Source organism: Cyprinodon variegatus, unplaced genomic scaffold (assembly GCF_000732505.1).
Source record: "Cyprinodon variegatus isolate N-32 unplaced genomic scaffold, C_variegatus-1.0 Scaffold388, whole genome shotgun sequence".
In the NCBI taxonomy this organism is placed as follows: domain Eukaryota; kingdom Metazoa; phylum Chordata; class Actinopteri; order Cyprinodontiformes; family Cyprinodontidae; genus Cyprinodon; species Cyprinodon variegatus.
The window spans coordinates 474,213-495,441 of NW_015150841.1; the positions used below are offsets into that span (position 1 = coordinate 474,213).

The 21,229-nt window shown below is 36.6% G+C and overlaps 2 protein-coding genes across 2 annotated transcripts in view; one reads left to right on the forward strand and one right to left on the reverse strand.

Annotated features, from left to right (window-relative positions):
* The window catches only part of cpne2 (copine II), a 60,964-nt gene extending 59,271 nt beyond the window's left edge, over nt 1-1,693 (forward strand). The window contains exon 16 of the mRNA XM_015387213.1: nt 450-1,693. Coding sequence (XP_015242699.1) covers nt 450-557 — 108 coding nt within the window. The 3' untranslated portion in view covers nt 558-1,693. The remainder of the gene's footprint in view (nt 1-449) is intronic.
* Nucleotides 1,694-8,244: 6,551 nt separating this feature from the next.
* LOC107092631 (protein-glutamine gamma-glutamyltransferase 2-like) lies at nt 8,245-20,685 on the reverse strand. Its single transcript, XM_015387214.1, has 15 exons — nt 20,555-20,685; nt 19,481-19,651; nt 17,835-18,065; nt 16,036-16,154; nt 14,701-14,829; nt 14,330-14,507; nt 13,983-14,112; nt 12,758-12,861; nt 11,982-12,124; nt 11,782-11,881; nt 11,505-11,650; nt 11,291-11,420; nt 11,050-11,210; nt 8,938-9,074; nt 8,245-8,862 (listed from the first exon to the last, which is right to left on the reverse strand). Exons 1-15 carry the CDS (start codon nt 20,568-20,570, stop codon nt 8,679-8,681), a joined length of 2,079 nt encoding a protein of 692 aa, XP_015242700.1. The 5' UTR covers nt 20,571-20,685; the 3' UTR covers nt 8,245-8,678.
* Nucleotides 20,686-21,229: the final 544 nt, after the last annotated feature.

The window sequence follows — 21,229 nt, forward strand, 5'->3', positions numbered from 1 at the left end:
GCAAAACAGGGGAACACTGGCGCAAAATAGTGGAATGGATCGTTTCAATCGGCAAACTGGAAAATACGGACCAGATTTTTTTTTTTTAACTGGATCGGCAGTCTGGATCGGCATTTTACATGCTTTGCCGATACGCATTTTTTTGCCAATATCGGCGTCCCGATCCGATACGTGGATCGGATCGGGACAAGCCTAGTACTGATGAATATATACATTTTGTTTTTCAACAATCAGGACATATGCATTATGTAATAAGCTGATTAGAAGTTGAAGGTTTTTGACTACCTCTAATTACCAAATATATGTTTCTATTCATACTTTGAAGCTTATGTTTTAAGTATTTTACCTAAAAAAAAATGTACTGGACTTCATTCCTGAATTTAGCCAGAAGATCTCACCAAATATAATGTGCAGCAACATAATGTTTGGCAATTTTTTCTTCCCCTTAGGCACCGAAGGAGACACTTGCCAAATCGGTCCTGGCTGAGCTTCCTCAGCAGGTCACGCAGTACTTCAAACAGAGAAATGTACCGCCCATCAATCCAGCACCAGAGTGAGACAGCCCGAGGTCCAGAGTGTATTCACTGTACAATAACACGACAGATCCTAAAAATGTTCTTGTTATAAGAAAACAATGCAGAATGAAAATGTGTGTGTCACAAAATGGAAAAAAAACAAAACAAAAAAAAAACAGCTCAACATCTATGAGATTATATTTTATACTGGTTAAAGCCTTTTCGGGTCAGTTTAAAGTGTAAGTCAATCACAAGTGAAATTTGTTTCCAAAAGCTTATCAGCACGGATGTGTTCAGGTTTTGGGAAGTTGATTACAGACAGGATGTTTTTTTATTTATTTAGCATGTCAGTGTGTCACGTGACAGAGGCCATGCGATCCATGGATCTCCATTGTGTGAAATCCTGTTTTGAAGCCAAACAGTAAAACAACCCTCTCCAGGTTTTTATATGAGGTAGCAGATGTGATGAAGCTGCTTGCTTATGCGTCATGTGCAGAAGACTCACAGTATGAGTCTAAACAAAGCAGAATTTTGTCAGCCACGACAGAGAGATTTTTATTTGGAAGTTGTGAGCAGATATCTGAGCCATGGGGATTAATTCTTGGAAAGGATCAAATCAGAGCAGAATGGGGCCACAGTGGCTGCTGTAGCAACATCGCAGGGTAGGAGTGGGATACTGTGTAAAGTAATTGGCTGTTTAACAATGAGATATTTTTGTTAGCTTTTGCACAGTTTCTGTATTTACCTTAACCAAACTCGATCCTGCATGTTGCCAGTATTTCTTTATTGTTTACAAAAGCTAAGGATTACAAATGCATGTTTTATATTAATATTAATCAGATGAAAATATTTGATTAAAGTTTCTTGAAATAAAATATTTATTGAGTGAAATATGATAAAAAATATTTTAAAAGAGAAAGTACAGAGAAATGTTGGGTGGGAATTTTTTGAATGTATATTTATATGATGCTGTTTGAGAAATGACAAACCAATGTTTTTGCCATGTTTAATGTCATTTTTATGCAGTCTTGAATTGTGCAATTAAATTACAATGTGTATTGCTGTCAGTCTTTGTAGCAAATACATTGCTTTTCTTTTTCTTATAAAGGAATAATAGTATATGCAGATGGATAATGATTGAACCAACTGGTACATGTGTTATGAAAGATAATGGAAATAAGTAAATTCACAGTGAAAGTAAAAAAAAACATGAAATTCTGCTAACTTTAAAGAGAAATAACATCTGTTAAAGTAAAAAAAAAAATAAATATATATATATAGCAGAAGGGAAATTTACTGAGTAATACTTTGAATTAAAACAAAAAGTTTGCAAAGAAACGTGAAAGACTGCCAAGTAGAGACAGATGGATACAGCCCGATGTTATTATTTTTTCTTGTATTGGCATCAGTCAATACATGCAATTATTTAATGGATTCAGCAGCCATGTGTTGTGATCTTGTGAAGCAGATGTAAAACTGCTCCCTCCATTTGCTAAAAATTGATGTTTTGTTTGATAACTTAAAAAAGGTTTCTTTTTTACTGTATAATGGAGACCTGTGTAAAATGTCTTATTGTGTCATTTTTGTCATGTAGATGGATAAAAAAAAAGCTATTTCTGCAACAGGAATCGCCCCAAATTGGCAGCACATATCCAGGATCAGTTAGACTGATTTCATAATAATCTGCAACCTTCAAAAGATGTTAAGCTTAGCTTTTAAACAAATGTTTATGTTACCTCAATAGCTCAATCTGAATTACATAATTATATGTTTTTTTAGTAGACTAAGTTTGACCTTGTAGAAAGACATTAAAAAAATCCTCGGTTGCCTTTAGGAGAGTACTTGAGGTCTGAGCAGTCAGGAATATGGATCCTTATCCATAACTTTTTGACCCTTCTCTTTGGATCATCCAGAATAATGTTTTCTGTAGGGTTATTTTCGTTCAAATCAGACTTGCGAAAAAAAGTGGTTGTTTCTGGGAAAAATATTGCTCCTCGATTTTATCACACATTGTGGATCATCCTGCTGAAAGACCCATTGACAACTCACTTTCAGTCTCTGCCTACTAGATTTTTACTGGAAAAACTCACATCACAGTGTTTATGATGCACTCTGACAATGTCCCCACTGTTACAGATCCATTACCATAATAAATAATTAGCTTTGGCTATCTTAACACTTTCAATCTTTCTTATTCGTGTATGCAGACGGACCTTAAAGTCAAGATTAATGTTTGTCAGCTGCAGGAGTGCCAAGGGTGACCGAGCCCTAAAGACCTAATTCTCCAGCCTAATGGTTTCCAATACCACTGGTGTCCATCATGAACATGGTCTATTCTGATTACATATCCCCAAACTCCACTGGGAAATAAAAGAAATTCTCCTGGGGGTGTGAAATGAAATTCATTTAGACATCTTCCTCTGCTCAGGTTTCCAGCTCAGCCACCCGCTTTGGTTTACCAAGTAGCTGTTTGTCCTGCTGGATCCAATTCAGGTGTTGATTGGTTGAAAGCTCTGCCCCTCTCTACCCAAATTTAGAAGACATAACAATTCGGGTCGGATGTTACAATTAAAAAAATCAGTCATCAAGTTTTGGACTAGTGTGCTTGATATCAGTGCAATTTCATTGAATATGGGTGCTTTATTAAAACTTGGTCATTCTCTGAATTCCACCTTGATAGCCCTTCCAGAATGTAATTTCCCCCAGCTCTACTCCACCCCAAATATTTTCTTTACTCTTTCTTCAGTAATGATACTGGGTTTTCCTGCTCAGTAGGTACAAAATGGTCGATTTTAAAATCCTGATGGATATTGGTCCTGTTCAACCTCACACAACAGCTTTGGTTCCTTACCTGACAGTGAAACGAGTCTATGTCCCAAAAGCCAGATGTGGTCCAGGTTTGCCTTAAACCACATCTGCCCAACAAGGCTCTGGAAATCTGGGCATCTGACTTTTGGAACATGGAACGTTTTCACCTAATAACACCATTTTTATCTCAACTTCTTTATATATGGCTTCTGATTTTCCTTTGCTACTTCAATTTGAAGTTGAAATTTTTTTTTTGCAGAATTGGCAGCAGGAATGTAACTTATACAAAAAAAAAAACTCCTACGATGGAGTTCTCCTTTCGGGCTTTGTGGGCAGTCTGCCACCTGTGATGAGCATTTTTTGGACTTACTGACAGGATCTGAAAATATGGCTTCTGGTTACTTTATTTTGTTTGTCTCCGAAAGTAAGTCCCCCACTGATACTATTATTTATACATGTTCCTCATTTTATTTGTTGACATAACAACTCCCTTTTTGAACCTAAAAACCTTTGGCTTGGTTTGTGATGTGTGAAAGTGAACTCAAACATAAGAAAAACTTAATTTTTGGTTGAAAAAAAGCTTGTTTTATTTTTGGTTGGGTCCTCATAAAGTAGAATAGATGCCCACCCTATTCTATTTTATTACCTGAAAATAAAAATATTTTCATGTACCCCTTGCAGTGCACTCACAGACCAATAGAAGTACGAGTACCCCCTGTCAGCAATCAGTAGTGTAGGATGCAGGACTTTGTCCTGCAACAGGTGGGTCATTGGTTGTAACCGCTGCTCTACCCCTCTCAGCTGCTGTGTCCTTGTCCAAGACACCACACCAACATTGCCTGCTGATGATGGCCAGAGGGCCTGTTGTCACATATGCAGCAGCCTAGTTTCTTTCACTGTGACCCATGGCAGCTGTGGCTGCAATGCTTACCACCATCATGGTGTCTTAGCTACTGGGAAACACTGTGAATTATGAAAAGAAATTATAATTCACAGTTTAAATGTGAAGCAGTCAGTGAAAGCCAAATGCTTCCCTCTAGTGGTTGTATATTGACTGACAAGCTGTGAAAGTAGACAAAGAGATAATTTATTTTGAGATCCTTTGTGAACCACTATCAACCACTGTTTACCTTTCATTGTGATACATTTCTCCTTAATGAGAAGCAGGACTAAAGACCTCAGAGCAAAGTGAAAAACAGGACAATTTTCCATTCAGGCCTCTGACATCTCACTGTCTGAGCTAAATAAGGACACATAAGCTGAGAAAAGCACTAGAACACAGTGACAGGGTTGACCCAGAAAGGGTGCCTTAAAAAAGAAGTGAAGAATTCAGGAAAATGGAATATGGCAGCACACACACATACACCTTGGACTCCATACATGTGCTGTACTGTCAGAGAAAAAGCTCAAAGTCCCCAGGTCAAACTTTGCACAGACAGAAATTACAGTGTGCTTTTTGATGGCAGGCTGTTTTGACATTTATTAGAAGTGCTGTCCTCTCTATTGGTCCATTTTTTGATCTGTAAAATAGGATTCTTCTTACTTGTCAGAAATGTACATATAGATATCCTAAATTACATTTTTGCTGGCAAGAATTTAATTTCAGGATGCCAAAAATATAATTGTACTAATACGAATAATCTTTCAAATACCTAGACATCTCTACAAATTTTTTCGTGACCCTTTTGACATTTATTAGCTTGACTGAATATATATTTCAGATCTCTCAAATGCATTCCTTTCTATTCAAAATATACATGTCAAATATCTAAAATAACATTCTTCCCATCTAAATTATACATCTCAGATATCTTAAATGTAATTCTTACTAGTACAAATGACGTCACGTTTTCCATTCATGTGTATTGGGCTTTTACTTCCAGATATCTAAAATGAACATTCTTCCTATCTAAAACTGAATTCTGATGACGATGAACTCTAATTTCAGATCTTCATAATAAAGTTAGTGCTAGTCATAATCACTATTTCAGAAATCAAAAATTAATATAATCTAGATATCCAGAAATCCAATTCTTGACGTCTAAAATGTATTTCTGCTAGTATAAATATAATTACAGATATCAACTATCAATATAGGAAGAGTTAAATTGGAATTTCAGATATCTAATTTTTGATAATGCCTATCCAAAATGCATTTTTAGATACTTAAAAACATATTTTGACTAACATATAAAAAAGAAATGAGACTGTTTTAACATAAAATAAACAGTCTGACTAGTTACATTTTGTTGGGAGCTGGAGAAATCCCATCTTTCTCCAGCAGAGTCCGCCGTGGATCCTCTGAGGGAGCCTCCTGCACAGCTGCAGCTCGTCAAGATCATCAGAGGATCCACTACTTAAGCTGTCTTCAGACCTTGCCTCAACGCCGCAGTGTTGTTCCAGTTGGTCAGCGCTTAAGCCTAGATCCTCAGAGTATTTCGATGACTTTTGAATCCAGCTTGGATTCTAATCCTTGTTTCTGTTTTCCAGGTAGCCTGCGCCTCCTCTGTGAAAGCTCAGGAAGAGCTAACCTGCCGAGCCGACCCTCAGAGCCAAACCTGAAGATTCACAGAGAACCTCCAAGCAGCTCTGGACTAGAGCTGGGAAACCCAAAGCCAAGGTCTGTTCAAATTAGACGTGAGACGCTGAAGCAGCAAACGGACTCTGCTGATGAACTCCTCTCCAGAACCAACAGTGACTCTCCCAAAGCTAACCACAAGAACCCTCAAGGTACAATCAGTAAACTTCAGGAAATCAAACCTCTGTTGGCAACACTAACTGAACTGTCTCTCACGCAGACTCCGGTGAACCAGAACCCAGGCCCCGAACCTGAACCAGTATATTCTGTGTGCTTGTCCATAAATAAACTGTTAAACTTTCATCCCTGTGTCCGTCAGTGGTGTTCTGCATTCTTGGGTCGCTTTTAGTGAACCCATCATGACACATTTCTATTATAGATAGCACTAAAGCATTCTAACTAGTCACAATTACAATACTCATAGTCAGAATTGTATTTTAGATATCACTAATTACATTTCTAGCAGTAGAAATAAAATTTTAAGTCTGGAATCAAATATGTACTAGTAATAACTACATTTCAGATGTCAAAAAATCTTTGCTTATTTTAAGTGGATGTTTGAACATATATTTCTTTGTTTTTCAGATATCTTTAATAGTATTCTCCCTATCTTAAATGAACATTTCAGATATCTGAAATGTAACTCAGACAATGACAAAGACAAATGTCACTTTTCCCCATTCATGTGTATTGGGCCACTACTTTCAAATATCCAAAATGACATTACTCCTATCCACAACTAAATTGTTCCTGGTACAAATGTAGTTGTAGATATCTGTAAAGACATTTCTACAATTAAAAATATATTTTAGATGTCAGAAATAATATTACTTATCTGCAATGTTTTCTTCATTCTTGATAAATAAAAATTACGGTATGACCAATAGCAATTGGATTGCAGTGATTTGAAATTAATTTTTAGACATCCAGAATGTAGGAGTAATGTCATTTCGGATATCTGAAAATAACGGCCCAATACACACAAATGGGGAAAAGCGACGTCATTTGTCCTAGTAAGAGTTACATTTCAGATATCTGAAATTTTCATTTTGACTAGGAAGAAATGCATTTCAGACATCTGGATTACATATTCAGTCAAGCTAATAAATGTCTGTCACAGTCTGCCACAGTTTTTAAATAGCTTCTTTTCTGCCATACTCAGACTGATTGCTAAACAATAACTACAGAATAACAATATATGTACAATAATACCTCACTGTAGTTGTGCAAGATGTTAACATGTGACCCCCCACAACCCTGTCTATAAATTAATATTTAATGATGTTTGTTACACGACACTTTATAATAACTCACCTGCTAATGTTATACATGAATATAGTCATATCTGTCCTGTTACCTCTTTATGTTTTATTTATCCACATTTTATTTTTCTCTATAAATATCATTATTTAATATATTCTTTTTAAGCTTCTTTACATCTTTTTGTTAACCAGCGGAGCTACTGCAATGTCTGGACCATGATCTGTCACTAATGGCTCGTAAACATTTTTTACGTATAAGAAGCATTTAGATTTTTAAGCAGGGAATAAGCTTTGCTCTGGAGAGATGAATGATAGTTAACTGGAAACAGAAAAAACGTTTAGCTGCAAGAAGTGCAAGAAAATAATGTGCAAGAGGAGAGATTAGAACAAAGTTTAAAGAAAGATTTACTAGTGATGACACTATGGCACATGAGAGGACATGCATGCTAAGGAACAATTTTATATTAACAAATCTTTATTAGTATAAACTTTATTATTAGAGACACATCGCTGATAAAACAATGTAGGATTCACCCAATTTAATGTGTCCTAGGTCCCATTAAGCTTATATTAAAATATGGATCTCCGAAGAGTGTCTTAACGAATCCAAATGTACCTATTGAAAAGAACCTTTGAGCAAGAATTACAGGTATTTTTATTATTTCTGTAATAAAATGTTTCATTGGTCTGGTGATGTAATAATGTTATGTTGTCATGTCACATTTTTATTAGTTGTAACTGAGAAATAATGATTAACACAAACCTTTTGACTTAACTTATTTTCTAAGCAGAGAAATTATCCAGGATGGAATTTAATCTTCATTTATATTTTTATCTTTTTGTTTTTATCAGTGGCAGAATGGTAAGGCAGAACATATATGGAATGTTGTTCTGTTGTTGAAGTAGTTAAGAATTACAGTGTGTTACATTAAAACCCTAAACTTTGCAAGAAGTTACTTCTTTTAAACATGAGTTTAAGTCTTTCTAATTCTACACTGAGATCTGGAAATAATGCCACCCCGATATTCACTGCCCTCTGGAAACAAGTAACAAAACCAGACAGATTTCTTAAATTGTTTCACTCTTTATAGTAATACAAGCCAGTAACAATATGTCTACATGTTATGCATCCAAAGGAATACGTTCACAGACAGCTATTTTGCTGTTTTAAGTGCAGTAGGAAATAAGGGGATAAAACCCGAAGAAGCGCAAAGAAATATTTTGCCTCTAAATCATAGATTACTGTTTTAAACTCACATCAGATATACAGATTTTTCAGTGAGAAGTGTGAATTTATTTTCTTTTGCATTTGTTTTTGTCCTGTACCCCAGAAATTTGGATCTGCAACAACAACTACAGCATGAAGCAAGAGCAGAAATGAAGTATGGGTTAACATCATTTATAGTAAAGTCTATATAGGTTGTGTCACTGGGTCCAGCTCTGCGGCAGTGGGACATGGCAGTCAGACTCCCATTGGTTCTCCCAATACACAATGCTCTAATTTTCACTGGTCTCCTAAAAACGTCCATATAACAAAGGGGTCATATTCCTGTATCTCTTGCGAACAACCATGGAGGTGACTCCCTTGACGTCTTTCAGCCTGTCAGAGTCAAAGTCCACCAGAAGCTTCCTGATCCCGGTCCTCATCGGTGTGAAGGTGATCTTCACTGACACCTTCTGGCCTGGTGAAATAACACCGCTGGGGGAAAAAAAAACAGCAAGGTTATGGAACACTAGTGATGGTCTGCTTCCTTTTCAAACTGTCTTTACTTACTCAACATAGATTTGAGTGTCAGACAGCAGGCCGGCCCCCTCCAGAGTAAACACACCCCCAGTAAGGGGGACTGGGAGAGGATTGGTGAAGGAGATATAAGCTGTCAACTGCTCCAAAACAAAAGCCTTTCCAAGAACCTTGGGAACAAAGAAGATAGTCTTCATATACTCAAAAAAAGTAAATGGATGAACTGTTTTCTAGACCTGTAAGTTATCCTGATACATATAGAGCCTTGCAAAAATATTCATTGTTATTCCATATTTGATGATATTAGACCCATGATCTCTGATGTTCTGTAATCAGAACATATGTTGCACACTGGTATTGATTCAGAAAAAATGTTTTAATGTAAAACAAATTAAAATCTGGAACCTTAGGGACATTGTAAATAACACATGTAAACAAACAGCAACATGAAGATCAAGGAACACAGTGGAGAGGTTAGGGAGAATTTTGTGAAGAAGTTAAAAGCTGGAATAGAACCTTAAACAATATCCCACAATCTGATCTTCTCACTGTTCAGTCCACCCTATTGTAAAATTTCATACTCTTTCGAAAAAGGATTGTTTTCTCCCTCAGTTTTGACAAAGCACAAAGAATGGTTTTATCGTTTTGTAGCTGTTTTAAGACCTTTGTGTCATGATATTTCATTTTATTCATGTTTTAGTTATTTTCATCACTTCATATTTTACTTTTGTCAGTAGCACTTAGAGCTAGGCTACCTGTGCAAAGTGTTTAATAAACATAATTTGGTATTATGATTAGTATAATTACGACATGGCTTAGAACCTCATCTTTCTTTTTTGGTCATTCTAATAAACACACATCTGCTCATTTTAACGGGCAGAAAAGACACAGATTACAGGTTTTTAACATTTGCATAGCAGTCTTTGTAGATCCCACGCATCATCCCAACTTACTTTATGCACAACAAAAAAATTGCACACACAATTCAGCTCCTCTTATTCTGGATCTTTGAAGATCAGGCCTTGTATTTTCTGCATTGCTCTGTTTGTAATGTGTAAAGAGGTATTCCTTGTAAGCAGCATCCTCTTTTGGTTGATTGTTTTTTTTCCCCAGTTGTTTTTTGTAGTGCCAGCTTATACAGTTGGATAATTTCTGGGGTACAGATTTAGTGTGTTTGGCTTTTTTTTTTTTGCTGCTTTTCCAAACTTTCTCTGTAACATAGGGTTGAGGGCTATCTTGTAAAGTACCATAGAATTCTCCAAGCAAACACGTTTAGGAAGCTGCAGATTTGATTTTAAATAATTTTAGCAGATGTGGGTATTAAAGGTTCCTACTTTTGCTCATTCTGTAGTTTATTTCCTTTCTCAAAATGGTCCACACATTAATTACTCTCAGTAAATTAGTCTCAGTAGATCATTAGTCTCAGTAAACACTATATTTCAACCTTAAAAGCTCAGAACAGGAAAAGCAGAATGTGTCTATAATTTAATCTAACCTACTGTTCTCTGCTGCACACTGTATCTGAAAAATGATTATCAGGAACTACGAGTTGCTGCTTCTGTAAAGATTAAGAATGACAGTTTTTATCCTGAAATAAATTATTTGAATTTCATTTATTTTATATCTAATAGAGGCGAAAGTTTCAATTAAGAAGCTTTTTTTTTTTTTTTACATTTTGGTCATTTGTAAATTAAATGATGAAATTACATTTGACTTTTTCCTATACATGAATGCATCCTGTTGCAGCTCTACCTCTTTGCAGAGCTGCCTTTTTACACCATTTGTATTTCAGGATGTTGTCTAAAGAGGGTTTATCTTGTTCCTGTATCGTGACCTTTGGTGCTGTGCAAAGGTCAGCCCACTTTAGTGTTCCTGGCTGTGTGAAAGCAGGGACTTTTAATGTGGTTTTCAACCATGCCGATGGTGATGATTTTTTTGGTGTGGCTCTCTATGTTTAGTTGACGAATTGTATGTTTGGCTGATTTTATAATGGGGTAACTGGTTGTGGAGACCTTGTTGTGCTGCACTATACATTTGTGGGTCACCTAAAAGTTGGGCATGTTTCTGTCATAACCGATGCCTTTCACTCACATCCAGTTAAAATCAAAGAATGAGCTCTGCCCTGCTTGTTTGCTGCATGCTCACCTGAATGTGGAGCTCAGGCATGCTCAATGGGATATCGGCCACAGCCATGATAGGTAAACTGTCACCCTCAGCATCAACAAGGGCTTTCACCCTGATCAGATTATGCTCAGCAACATACTTGGCGTAGTCCTCATAGCGGAAGCGCAGCACTTCTTTATGAGCTAAACACACAAAACATAAAAAGAGATCAGCTGGTCCCTGCAGCAGGACAACTGACTGTGATATATTAACATCTGCTGACCGTTCTGAGCTAACACTGTCACACTGTTCGTCTGCCTCTTGCACTCTCCCTGGTGGAGAGAGTTATAAGTGACAGCAATGGCACGAACTGCCAGTTGAACATTAGCATCTTCACATCCTTTGTTCTTCACCTATGACAAGAGCAGATACATCCTCATTTAGACATCATCAATGTTATGAAGGGGGGAAAAAAAGAGAATCTCATCATTGTATACCTCAACAATCACATCAAAGTCTGTTCCAAACACAGGGTTAGGATGTTTAATCAACATGTTTAGCTGTGCTGATGGTTTGCACTCATCATTTGATGGGGTGAGCCTGCGCCCTGCCTTCTTATATACCTCCCTCTCCTCCTTAGAGCCTGCAAAAAATAAATAAATCGCAGTTTAAGGCATTAACATGATACTAAATGTTAAATTCTGAGATAAACTGCAATAAATTAAATTTGAGTTCTTTATAAAGACCTCCTCCTTGTTCTCCCCTGCCACTGACCTTCAGGGTATTTGTAGTACAGGGTAACATCTTCTCTGATGTCACCATAGACACTTTTAGTACTGATGTTCCTTCCCACAGTTCTCTGGTCCACACTTATCTGTTACAGCAAGATAAACAGTTTTTTTGCAGAGATTATTGAAATTTTTCCGGCCAGGGAAAACTTTTTCTTTTTTAAATTTTCACAAGAAAGGGAGAACCTTCTGCTTCCGGCCTCCTGGTAGGACCCTCCAGTAGATGATGTCAGCGTTCACCTCAGCAAATACAAAGGGGGCATCATATTTCATTTCCAGATTTCCTTCCTTGATAGCTGACACGGGGCAGGGACCACAGCAAAACTCCCCTAAAAACATTTTTACATTTAGTTCAAGATAACTTTTGTAAAGTTATGGACCTGATCTTCACAGATTCCAAATGAGAAGCGCTGAATTACAGGAGTACATTTTTTTGTGCTTGCAATGTGGGCATATTAAACTTTATAAACAAAGATTGCTCACGCAATTAATAAAATGCACAAACCGATTTAGTTCCACCATTGAAATGAGCAGATTGGTTGTGCTACTGGCAGTGTGAGACTGGCCATATGAGAAAGATGAGGTCCTAAGCCATGTAGTTGTTTGTTAATAATAACAGTAATCGCGTGAAAAATAATAGCAATTATTTGAAAGTGCTGGATGAAGTCAGATATAAAAAATACTTAATTGCACTTGCAAGTCATTTTGTACCTGCTTTTAAGATAGTAAAGTTTTAAGGTTAGGATGTGTACGTGTTATTAGACACATGTGAACTAGCAATTCATCAATTTTATTTAAGTTTTTTGAAAAATATGTCATCCTATCCAAATAAACCTTAGGTTACACTTGTAGAAACATTTGAGGATTTTAAGACAAAGATAAGGTGTAAATTCTTGCAATTTTTAGTATCATATAAGTAAAAGAACAGATATCTGAGCAATTAGAAGTGACTGGAAACGAACCATCACTAAGTTCTTGGGGTGTTGGATCCAAAACTTGCCAGCCATCATTTCCTTTTGGAAGGTCATTTCTCCTCATCCAGGACTCGACCCAACAGTGGAAGTTCCTAAAATCAAATAAAGTCAAAAGTTTTTTTTTCTGAATTATTGCAAAGGCACAAGTGTTAAAAAAAGGCTTTTTTAGTCATTATTTCCAACCTCTATAACTGGCATCATAATTTTTAAACATCATTAAACACCAGCTCATTCCTCTGTAGAATGTTGCCCGAGGTATTTTCAGTGTTTTAATCAGGTTTAGATCTGGACTTTGACTAGGCCATTGTCTGTTACTGATCCAGACAGGTAAAGGTTCTCACATTCAACCCTAGTACACATTTTTATGTGGAGGATTTCATCCTTGAATTGATAACTACATAGTGCCATGACCTTGCAGCTACAGAACCAGCCCCACTTCTCAGATCTCCATCATTGTGCTCAACAGTCTGTATGAAGTGTTTGCGCTGATCTTTGTGTTTGATCCAAAAATAGTGTGCATAATGCTTAAATATTCCTAATTTAGTGTCATCTTTCCAAAGGATGCTGTTCTAGTAGTCTTGTGGTTAAAATAAACTCCTTTTTCAAGCTTTGATGATATGTTCTTCTTGCCAAGGAGATACGATTTCGTTACAGCTTTCCAAACAAGACATACTTGTTTTAGAGATACTTAAATGACCCTATATGCATGCTCAGTATAAGAGATACTGTATGCAAACCATGGAATGAAATCTCCACTGTTACTACAAGTTTGTTGAGGAGAAGAGCAATGATCAAATTGAAAAAGTAGTATTAAAGTTAAATGTTTCTCAATTAAGTTTGAATCGTTCTATGGTTGGATTAAATAGAAACGTCACATGAGCAGCTGCCTTTCTCTGCTCATTGCTGATGTATTTCCTTCTTTGCAAACATGGATGCAACAAATTAGAACAGATAAGATCAGAGCAGCATCATCCGATAAATTTTTTTAGCATCGCACACACTTTATGACTTGCTGCTTTACGCTTTTTTATTTCTTTAAGGGGCAGTAAAAGTGAACGTGGATTAGCAAATATATCTGTATTTTCAGGTACAGTGTTTTCTATTAGGCCAACATGTAGCATCATATTTTTTTGGAAGAAAACTTGCCTTGTCTAAATTAAATAAAGAACAAAAATAAAACATGAAATAAGTACAAATGAATAAAAAATCTTACCATGTGCTGTCTTTCCTTTCCTCTCTGCTCTCAAAATCCTCCACAAAGTCTATGGATAGGTTCCCATCCACATCATGGGCTGAGGAGAAGTTGGTTATGAGGCGTGTCGGGATTCCCAGACAGCGAAGAACTATAAAAAGATAACATTATTTTTGGATCACTTTTTCTTTATTTCTACTTCCCTTTGGTTTTAACTTCTGTTATTTGTCAAGTAGACATGCTCATATCTTCTATAACATATTTAAGAATTATAAACTACATAATAGGCACAATGGGGAAAATTTGTAAAAGATGTAATTTGCCAGAAATTATAAATAGAAAAGCTCAAAACCAAGTGAAATTGATACCTGTGCACGCAACACCTGCAAATACCCAGCACTGGCCATATTTGACAGCTCTGCTTCCAGCTTTGCTCCACTGTCTGAGGATGGGCACGCTGCCTGTCCATCGACTTGGTGCGACTCCATCAAGGTAAGGTGAGCTCCACTTCCCTATCAGCACACCTCTATCACCATTCGCATTCACCTACAAAGGCGGTAATGAAACACATTATTTCAGAATGCTAAGGGTTAAAATTTGTTTTAACTCCATTGCACAGTACAGGAGATTAAACCGAAAAACTCCCTAAATCTCCAGTGGGTCAAGATTTATATTCCTCAAACCATGTGTACTTCTGTGCAGGCAGAGTGTTTACTATCAGTAAAGACGAATTTCTTACCATTGCAGTGATAATCCTGCTGACGTAGACCGGGTCACATCTGTTCTCAATGTCTTTCTTTGAGTTCTTCAGAGCATCTTTGGAGTTATCCAGGACTTCAAAACAAATGTCCATCACAAAGTCCTCAAACTTGGAAAAAGAGTTTTGGGGAAAAAAACAGGAATAGGAAAAACAACTTAGCAGTTTTTAAATCCGTGGTTAACTTTTCAGTAAGAGGTTGATAATTTTTTGCTATTGATCACTTAATTCTTTTTGTTCATATAATGATAAGCCTAAGAAGAGGATCCCGTTGATCATTTTTGAATTCTAAAATACATTTTTGTTTTTGAAAAAATTGTAATGTATGTTGGATTTAGGTCTGAACCAATTAATTTGATTAATTGTGATAAAACGATTGCTTAAATAATTATCAACTACTTAGTAATTAATTTAACGCTACCTGGATTATGGAGATTCTAAAACAAGCATTTAGCTGACAGAGCAACCCATTTAAAGCAATAAATACTGTATACCTAAATTGTAAAAAAATAAATACATTTAATTTTATCTTAAAAAAAAAAAAAAGGAAAATTGTCAATATGGTTTACCCAGAACTCCTCAAATGGAAAAGTTTTAGTTTCACCTCTTCTTTGATTAAATTTTTGCTATCTGATTATAAATCAAAGAAATAATCAACATATTAATCTATCTGAAAAATATTCCTTAGTTGCAGCCCTAGTTGGATAAAAAAAAAAGAAAAATGGAAAAAAAATATACAGATATATTTTTCACTGTGCATTCTGGGCATCTCAGACCGGATGGATCATCTTTGACTGCAACTTCCAAAGTCTACACCTAGGATCTAGAAATGCTGCCACCATGATAATCAACCACAATGACCTCTGCACAGAAGTAAACTCTAACACCTACTCATTTTAAATATGATGCATCTGAAAACCTCTGGCTGATTTTCATGTTGTGGTGTGGTGTTAGTTCACTAGAAATATGGCTAAAGATATTTTCTTTTTTTCTTTGGGAGTTTTAGGGAATGTCTTCCTTGTTTGGTTCTGAAACAGAATTATTTTAAGCAGTATATGTTTTCCAGAAAACAAAGCACAAGCAAGGTTTTTTTTTTCTTCTGCTGTTTGTTTTGATCAGTTACATTCTGACATGTCTTGCCAAGAAGTCATTTCTGTCTAGCAAACAGATTTTGCAATACATCTGATCCTCACAGCCTCCGCTGACACATTGCTGAGAAAAGTCTCATAGGCCAAACTCTGTCCTGGCAAATAGACCCAAACATAGATTCACCGCTTTCCCACAATAAATATCTGTTTCTGATTGTGGCCAAGGTACCTGTCCGTAATTCCATGGAATGCCTCTGATGTAGTCCGAGGTCCCCATGTATATCACCCCATCTTCATTCATGATGTACTCCTTCAGCAGCCTTTCATCAGACATGTAAACAGCATCATCTGATTAACAAAGACAGAAAACAATAAAAAAGATAAAGGTTGCAGCAATGGTGATATTTTATGTCTTTATCCATAAAATTGATTTAATCAGTGCTATTGTTCCAAATATAAGCATTGGACGGTAACCCTGGAATCTGAATTTAGCTTGACCCTTTTAAGTTTCTCAGTGATCAAAATGGTTAGCTTTATCCAAACTTTTAACTTGTATGTTGAAAGAAATACTTTGATGTATTAAGTTTAATGTTCAATTTTCTTTAAGCTCCAGTATTGCTTGTGAAGGTATGGATGATAGCACAAGTATGTCCGAAATTTGAATATTCTTTATGTTCTTAAAGAACACTTTGCTCTAAAAGTACTGGTTTAGGAATGGATCCTAGAGGTTCTACAGGTGGAAAGGAAGGCTCCTATCCTGTAGAACCAAACAGCAGTTTTTATCTATGAGGCAATCTTTGAAATGTATGTTTTTGGCAAAGATTAAAGTTAGAGTATCCATGCTCATCCTGAGCTATGTATCACTGTGGTTATGCTTCTATAGGCTTAAGGCTGGTGGAGGATGTAGAGACCACATTTCCTTATTGCAATTTTTTTTTCCCATCTCAGATTTTACACTATATGTTTGTTTAAATGTTACTTCTATGTTGCTTTTGTTTTTTCACTTTGAAGGTGCCTACATGTACAACTGGCCTGGGGCTTTGTTTAGCCTTGAAACCATCATGAGGGCAGGCGTAAGCCATGCTTCTGCCGTCAACAACGTTGTTCTAAGATGACAGCACATTAAGCAGAGGCAGGGGGTGATGCAGCAGAAAAATACTTTCACTGGGTCTTCCTGCGGCAACGGTGTTTGTTAGATCAGGGAGGTCTAATCCAGCTTTTATTACTAACCATCGCAGCAGGTCCACAGCTGTTGTCCAGTTGGGAGCCCAATTCAGCCAACTTTTTTGGTGAATGCTCTCATGTTGGGCCAGTTTTTTTCCGAGTGAAGTTCTGTTTCTCTCCAAGACATTCGTATGGACTCAGCTTTTACTGTGGTTAACTGTAGTTTACCTTCTCTAGCATAGAAATAATTTCTTGATCAGTGCTACTGTGTGTCTGCCTCTGCCTTTTTGAACCTCCAGTTAGCCTGCTAGAGTCTTCTTATTGTTTAAAAATAGCTGTTCCTCACCACTGTCCCTGTGTCCTCAGTATGATCGCTTGCTTCAGCGTCAGCATAAAAAAGTTTGTCTACTGTTGCTACATGCTTAACCAGGAAAAGTGAATTCTGCAAAATCAATGATGCAGTGCAACTAGCTGGGTATCCTTAGGTTGAAAACATACCACCAATCTGTATTACCTGGATGAAATGGCTTTGCAAAGTGCCTTACTGTAAAATGATTTAATTTGGTGCAACATAAATCGAGTGAATCTATTTGTTTAAAATTTTTGAAATAAGAACACATTGAATTATTTGTTCTAATTTAAGAAGAGTTTAAACACCAAATATTTAAAGAACAGCAAATTAGGAAACTTAAAGCAGCATAGTCAATCGATTAATTCAAACGTATAAGCTTTCTTTCTTAAAAACTAAATCATAGAATAAATTAAAATGAAAAAGGCATAAGTAAATTAATAGAAAAAGAAAATGAAAATATAGAACATTTTGATTTGCCTTGAAGGAATTGATCTTAAGAAAGCATCCTTTACCTTTACACCAGGGGTTAAACAGCAGGTGGAAGCTGATTTTATCCAGTTTCTCCACAATGTGTCCATCCGGTGACATCAGCAGCACAGTGAGACGGTAATGCCCAATGATGGCGTCAGCTGGACTGTGCAAGGTCAATAATATTTCACCCTGAACCTCCTGCTCGTCAAAACGCCACCTGTCTCTTCCGCCCCCTTGCCTCTGAACTTTAAACACCACATCTTCTTGTTTACCTTAAAGTTTTTAGATCAGAAAAGAAAACTCAAAGTTGGAGTCAGCACATGATGATATTTTTTTTCTTATAACCCAGTGGATGATTTGCAAGATATTCTTTAAAAACTGCAGAATTACATAGTTGTCATTGTGCTAAAGACATAACAATTTTTTTTCAAGTTAGAAAAAACTTTGACTTTTTTTCTTTTTAGTGAGCATATACAGTAAAAAGCTTTAGAAACTTTTTGTTGGGTCAGGACGACCAATGTCTACTAAACAGCTGAGGAGCTCTCTGCCAGAAGTTCTATCAGCCAGTCTGCCATAATGAGCACAGCCAAAAATGACTCCAACTTGCTTGATAAAAATCAAAGCTTAGACAAATTTAACAGAGAAAAGCACAACTAAATAAAAGATTAAAAAATGTAGTTAAGGCAAGATATGAGCCTGTGAACATGCCGTTTTTATCTCTTTCCTGGTTTTGGAATGTAAGGTCATGTAACTGTATTGTTTCTCAGATTGCAAAACAAACCAATAGCTTGCATGTGAAACAGAAACCATAAAAGCAAATGGATTGTCTAAGTGCATCTCTCACTTTACAATTGTTTGCAGCTATTTTTGTAAAGTTATTGCCCTACTGTCTTGCGCCATAAGCTCATGTTTCATCACAGCATCTAAAACGAGCTAAGATCATGTATTCCAGTTAGATTTTGGTAGATATTGAAATACGGATAGTGCAGATTTTCAAGCAGTAAGCCCAAGATATGAGCATCGTGCTTAACTACATCTAAAATGTACTTAATTGGATAGAGATCTGGGGCCTGTGGACACCACAGTGAACTCACTAGCATGGCCAGGAATCCTGTTTTAGATTATTTTATCCAAAGGACATGCACTATCCTGCTGGAATTGTGCATCAGATAATGAGACACTTTTCTCAATATTTGGCTTCTCAGACACACAGAATGTGGGCTACAGTATACTCTATACAGGATCTGCATGTTATGAATTACTGGTGTATTACAAAACAGTGACCTTGTGTCCCTTGGTCATATTGAGGGCTTGAATCTAGTATTTTGGTCCTATTGTGAAATGGCTTTAAATGTTAAATTACTCATCAGGCCATTTCACTACTTCTGCCTTGTGGTGCATAATTTTGTCTGAAATCACTGTATGTCCAAACTGAACTTTTCCTTGTGAGTTAACTTTTAACTGATATATTGCATTGTTATCAGTTCCCTTTACAAATGTCTCACTTAAAAGATTGAGGATAAGAGGTAAAGATTAGAAAATTATATTGAAACCAGATCTTAATTAAGGAAAAAAAAATTAAGAATTCCAAACTTTCTTTTTTTTACAGATTACATTATCTCATATTTTCTCTTGAATTCCTTATCAAAAAGTTAGTTGCTGAGCGAATCATTCATTGTGGGCTCACCGAGGTGCAGGACCAGCTCCAGCTGATGGTTGGGGGGAAGGGGGTCCGAGCACTGCACAGTTATGAAGAAGGGCTGACCTCTGCGGACAATCAAGCGCTCCCGATCAATCTCCCTGGTGCGGTGAGCCAGATTATTTTCATGGCTTCTGAGGTCCACGTCGACAATGAAACCTGACAACAATAGCAGAAACATTGAAAGCTTTCTCATTTAAAAAAAGTCCTTTTATAGAACCCAATTCACACACTATGATGTATTTGTCTTTAACAACATAAGGAATCATTTTTAATAGTGGGATGGAAGCAGGAATACTGTAAGTCTGGCCCAAAATCACCATGAGCCAATTCCAATGCATCAATTCTAAGGGGTAGTTTTTAGTAAAACACTGCTTTTTAACTGATCAGCATGTGCTCAATTTGCACTTGTGTTCTATATAAAAAAAACCTGGAAAAGTATCTGTCAAGGATTTGGTGTGCTGCTGGTTCTTATCCCATCAGTACTTGAATTCTCCAGCACTTTGGTCAGCTGCTGTTTATAAACCTGCTTTATAAATAGGATTGTGATGGTGATGTTTCAGTAGGAATGCATTTGCAACACATTTAATATACATGCCCTTAATGTTGTTTCATTTATATTCTACTAAAATCTGTAGAAATATTTTCAGAATGTTTGGTTTATCTAAATGTTTGTATTGGGTGAAGCTAGTGCACTAAAAAGCCATTAGATAATATTCAACTACTCTGTGAAGTCTTACCATTTGAAGTAGATGCATCTTGAAAATCTATTTCTATTTAAAAGCTAATAGAAGGAAATTACAATTAGTCCAAACGTGAGATAAACAATAAAGGCAACTCTGAGGGACTCTTGGTGACCTGGATCATGCTATAGGTCACCTCATCAGAGCCTAATCTTTGTCCTATGTGCTGTTTTTGTGTTTGCTGCGGGAATGCGGTTGGTCATCTCACACCATCATGTCGACTCGCAAACCATTTTTTCTGACACATAACACAATCTCCCTATGAATTTTCCAGTTGCAAAGATGATAAAAACTTTATAAAAGAGAGGCTTTTACTTACTGTTGTGATTAGCCATCACAGGTATTCGTCTGCGGCTTGAATGCTGCTTAAATGTGTCCGTAAAGTCCTAATGGCTCCAGAGGGGCTCAGAATTTATACAGAAAAGATTCCACCCTCCCTCATCTGTGACACACACAAACTCCTCAACACTTCACCTCACCACCCTCTTTGACCTCTGACATCATTTCTCAAAAAGCTGTGTGGGTGTGTGCAATGTTTTCTCACTTTTACCTCCCCTTTCACACAAGGGTCTTTGTTAACTTACAAGAAAAAACAAGAACTGCTCTGCCAAAGATCAGCATGTGTGTTTAGATTTAAGGCAGAATATCTGAGCAGTAGCGTGTAGCATCCGCTCTGTTCCGGTTAACATGCCTTCATGTCCAGTATCATTCTAGGCTTTTCTGTATTTGAGCAATTTCCTGTACATAAGGTTAACGACCAACAGTCTGCTACCAGAACAGTCTCTGTTTTTGTAAACTTTTTATCTGCACAGAAGAAAAATTATTTAGACCTTGCTGAACTTGATAACCAAACATTCAAGAGAATGACAGGAAAATATGCAGTAATAACTGTGAGAATGGTGTTTCCTAAACACTCTAACTGTAATACATCAAACATTTTGGAAGAAATGGAAACATTTGGAAGAAATAGCACAAGAGTTAAACCCATTAAATG